The sequence below is a fragment of the Salvelinus sp. IW2-2015 genome, unplaced genomic scaffold (assembly GCF_002910315.2).
Source record: "Salvelinus sp. IW2-2015 unplaced genomic scaffold, ASM291031v2 Un_scaffold1140, whole genome shotgun sequence".
In the NCBI taxonomy this organism is placed as follows: domain Eukaryota; kingdom Metazoa; phylum Chordata; class Actinopteri; order Salmoniformes; family Salmonidae; genus Salvelinus; species Salvelinus sp. IW2-2015.
The window spans coordinates 303,589-308,642 of NW_019942751.1; the positions used below are offsets into that span (position 1 = coordinate 303,589).

Below are 5,054 nucleotides of genomic sequence, written 5' to 3' on the forward strand. Positions count from 1 at the left end.
ATTGTTTTTTAGTGTATAAATGTACAAGTCTATTCTATTTTATGAAGTATATTCTTTTAGGTCAGCAGTGTCAAAGAAGACCTGAATGGGCACTGGTCCTGGAAGTCACCATAAGGTTATCGCAAAATATCGATTTTAATATAAATTATTATAAAATAGTTCAAACAGGTATGGGCTGGCGATTTAGAATGCCAAAAAAGGTCCACAGGTTGTCAGTGGCTCTTCAGTACAATAGTCTACAATAATGATTTAGTACATGTATCATCATGGCAGAGCACAGATCGAAGCACATCAAACTAGTCTACCATACATACATACACAGCGAAGTTTAACCATACTAGTAAGGATCAATATCAAAATGGTCGTAAGACAGATACATGCATAATTTAATTTAACAATTAACCCAGTATTGAAACACAATAATGACTTGGCTGGCTGTCTCCAATCCACACAGCCAAACTCAAGTTGTACTCAAGTACAATAATACATTAACACAACACKGAAATATAAGACTGATTCCACTGTGGATGAAAGTTGGCCCACATATTTTACCCTGTTCCATTCGAGTACTACACAGGTAGCCGACACGTACTATTAAAAACGTTCCATAATGTACATTACATCTAACATACTTTCTAAACAGCAAAATGTCATAAAAACAACAACTGGAGAGCAATTTTTGTTTTTGTTGAAATGTCCATTCTATATATAAGATTTCTATCTGGGCTACCCGTTCTATTCAATAAGGAAAGCGTCATCTCTTGCGACAGATCAACGTCATCATTATTCGCCACCGATGCATGTGCAATTAAATGTTTGAAATTGAACGGAAAATACAGTCCGGTAAAAACGTATATAATCAAATATATCTTGTTCTCGGAAGCATTTGATAAATTATACACTATAATGAAATACAACAGAAACGGTATTGTCTATTTGTGAAGACGTGCACCAGCTGATTCCTCCTACCTAACGTTAGCTAGCTAGTAAGCTATCTAACTMACCATCGTAATGCAGTCTGTGAAGGTCGGCTACTCAGTGTTGTTTACGTTGATATCAAAACACAACTACTCGTCCTCGGGTCATTTCAGAGCACTAGCATGTAGTCATGCTACAATCAGTTCAGCCTGTGGTGCCCATCCCATGTCAACCACAGCACAGCCTGTGGTCATTCGTATTCCCAGACACATGCAGGAGCAGGTAGAAAATGTGAAGCAGGTGAGAGGCAAGAACAAAGTCAACACCATCAAGGCTGGCAAGCTCCTAATCAAAAGCAAGAACCCAGAACTGAATCAGTCCGCAGGCTACACACTTGGGAAATTTGAGCAGCCCCATCTCTCCTCCAAAGGATGGAAATACAACAAATCATTTGGTGACTACTTCACYGTTAACAACACTCAGCGCACTCCACCCTTTGTCACTGAAATCCAMGATGAGGAGGGTGACAAACTCAAAGAGAAGAGTAAACCTATTACATTTCACAACCTTCACCTCTGCCCAGACTTAGTGGAGGCTTTGGGCAAGGACAACATAACTCGCCCTACGACCGTTCAACTACAAACCATCCCCAAGCTCCTGAAAGGCTACAACATCCTGTGCGCAGCTGAGACGGGRAGCGGCAAAACCCTGAGCTACCTGTTGCCTGTCATTCACKAACTACAGGCTGAGAAAGCAGCAGATTCCGAGTCTATAGAGACCACACCCAGGATTCGCTCTGTTATCATTGTCCCCTCTAGAGAACTTGCTGACCAGGTCTCAGCTGTGGCTAGGAGACTGTGTGGCCCATTTGGGCTTATGGTGAAGACAGTGGGAGGTGGGAGAGGTGTGGGCAACATCAAGCTGGCCTTCACCAAGGGTCCCCCGGATGTGTTGGTGGCCACACCTGGTGCCCTCGTCAAGGCCCTGCGGAGACGCTACCTAGACCTGGGGGAGCTGAGCTTCATGGTGGTGGACGAGGCAGACACCATGTTTGATCCCAGCTTCTCTGGCATGCTGGAGAGCATCCTGGCCCAGACCCGCGTGGCCTGTGACCCCTCAGAGACCCGGGGCCCCGGCCCCACCCGCAAGGCCCAGCTGGTGGTGGTGGGGGCCACGTTCCCCGGTGGGGTCGGAGAGGTTCTCAGRCAGGTCATTATCATWACMTTTTCCTACATTGGRTGCGTCCCAAACTCCCTATACACCCTACRKCCTATACTATAGTGCACTAKCACATAGGACTCTGGTCAAAAGTAGTGCATATTCCTGCRMCATTATGTAAAATYTGTTGAGACCCATGGAAAAMGCACATTAAAATGAGACTGACTTGTTCTTATAGGTGACGGACCTGGGCAGCATGGTGACCATCAAGAGCAAGAATCTTCACTTCCTCATGCCACATGTAAAACAGACCTTCCTGAAGGTATTCCCCACTTTTTTTCTTGTTTTCATTGGTTTGGTATTAGTGTTATTTAGTTTCTTTGGTGTTCTTCAATATTGTAAAGTGTCTTTGGGTCCTATATAAAAACCATATACTAGTACTTAGGTATTTATAGTAGAGCTGTCAAAGTTAATCATTTAACTGGAGTTAACTTCTTGTAATTTTAGTGCATACATTTTTTTTTAATCGTGATTATTCACATTGTCTGAAGGCATTAAAAATACATCATCTCTACGGCTAAAAACAACAATGTGATGTCAAATCAAGTTGACATTGAGGTTAAAGAAAGAGTTCATCAATTTATCAGATTTTGCTTACCGTTACTTTGGACAAAATCAAGACGTCAATATTCCATAATGCTTTTTGTCTAAAAATCTATTCAAATTGAGCAGATTCTGAATTTAATCGCGATTCATCATAGTAAATCCTGCGATTTAACTTTTATTTTATTTTATTGTTTGACAGAATACTATGAATTACATTAGTATACTATAAATTATATAGTAATTTATAGTATTAAATTATTAAAGTATAAACGATAGAATATAATTTATAGTATACTATATATAACAAATATATATTATTAAATGTTAAGGTGAGGGGAGCTGACAAGCTTCTGGAGCTCCACCAGGCCCTGAAGGCAGTAGAGCAGGACAAGGCTGGGGTGTTGGTGTTCTGTAACCGGGCTTCTACAGTCAACTGGCTGGGCTACTCCCTGGAGGACATGGGGCTGAGACACGTCCGACTGCAGGGGGAGATGCCTGCCTCCCTCCGGGCTGGAATCTTCCACTCCTTCCAGAAGGGACAGGTGATATGAGATGAGAAAATACTTTGTCTGCTTATGCAGTTTCAAATTCCATGTGACAATATCTATGTCCATATTGTGTGACAAGCTCCATCTCACACAATAAAGAAACACTTTAAGAAGACACCCAGTAAAAATAACACATTGACCACAGATCATAACAAAACACATAGCTAACATGTAATTAATAACAGACACGTTATAGGCTACGTTTCACATTCTGTCCCTATAGGTGGACGTGCTGATCTGTACCGACATCGCTTCCCGAGGACTGGACACCCAGAGGGTCTGTCTGGTGGTCAACTACGACTTCCCAGAATCCCACACGGACTACATCCACCGGGCGGGGCGGGTGGGCCGGGTAGGGAGTATGGAGGATGGGGAGGTGCTCAGCTTCGTCACCCACCCCTGGGACGTGGAGCTGGTGCAGAAGATTGAGACGGCTGCCCGGAGGAGYACAAGTCTGCCTGGGATGGAGTCCTCCATCAGGAAGCCTGAGCCCAAAGCAGCCGAAGAGGAGGAGGAAGAGGGGTTGCRCTACTAGTGGGTCTGCCACAAATAAGGATATTACKAKAGCAGAACTAACTTGCTTGATTAATTTGTTCAGTAAAACGATTGTATCCATGATAGCCCAAACCAGCTGTGTGAGACTGAATCCTTTGTCTCCAACACAGGCATGGTCGTTTTTTAATTTGACCTTTTTAGAAGCTATATCATGTTTGAGACTGGAACTATGATCTGACTTCTCTTTTTAACCCAGATGGTTACCGCATYTCATTCCAAAGAGGAAGTGTCTTTGGTAATGTACAAAAATCATGCCCTCTTACAAGCAGCAGGTGTGCGGCACATGTTTGCACATTTCACGGGTAACCACTGGGTGGCAGTATTTACTTTATTTGACCTGTCATACAGCAGTCATACAATAACCAGAGAAGGGCTATGGCCGAATATAGCCTTATTTTAATGTTCATCCACATGCGGCAAGCCCTTCGTTTATGGAATTTAACTCAGCCATACTATCTTGTTTTGGTAAAACATAGGTTAAGGAATCTAAAAAACATTTAGAACAAGTATGGATTTTACTTTTCCTTCCAGAAATGAAAATAATTTCCTTAAAAGAAAGAGTAACTCATATAACCTTTCATGTATCTGGTAGGGTACCACTGAGACAATGGTGCTAATCTCTTCTCACTAACCACAGGTAGACTCACATTAGCATATTACGTTTTGGAAAGTGGTCTTCACTCTGTTTCTGCTTTTTTTGTGTGTAATACAGAAGCACGACATTAAAACCTCCATATGTAGAAATTTCCATTAATCTACAGTCAAGTTGAATTCAGGCCCTAGCCTTGAAGTCTATCCCATTGATGCCTGCAGTTACTTGTTTTAGAGGAAGCAAGATGTTTGAACATGAAAATGTGTCGGAGTGAAAATAAATCTCTGTGAAATCTGGTTTCTAAATATGCCTCTATATTTTCTCACTTATTGAGTTTGCTTTAATTGCACCAAATATAACATCACTAGGTTGCTGTACCATAAACATATACCTGTAGACATCATTGTGCTGTACACATCCAGACTGAGACTTGAGATTTTTAGGAGTTCTTACAGTATTACTACACTGAACAAAAATATAAATGCAACATGTAAAGTGTTTGTCCCATGTTTCATGATCTGAAATTAAATGTTCCATATACACAAAAAAAATTGTGCACAAATTTGTTTGCTGGGGACAGTAAAAGGCCACTCTAAAATGTGCTGTTTTTTCACACAACACAATGCCAGAAGTGTTGAGGGAGCATGCAATTGGCATGCTGACTGCAGGAATGTCCA

General features: G+C 41.8%; 1 protein-coding gene across 1 annotated transcript; it reads left to right on the forward strand.

Moving 5' to 3' along the window:
- The first annotated feature begins 782 nt into the window (after positions 1-782).
- On the forward strand, positions 783-4,673 carry LOC112069881 (probable ATP-dependent RNA helicase DDX28). The gene is made up of 4 exons (XM_024137271.2): positions 783-2,127; positions 2,315-2,398; positions 3,012-3,224; positions 3,454-4,673. Exons 1-4 carry the CDS (start codon positions 1,012-1,014, stop codon positions 3,763-3,765), a joined length of 1,725 nt encoding a protein of 574 aa, XP_023993039.1. The 5' UTR covers positions 783-1,011; the 3' UTR covers positions 3,766-4,673.
- The last annotated feature ends 381 nt before the right edge of the window (positions 4,674-5,054 follow it).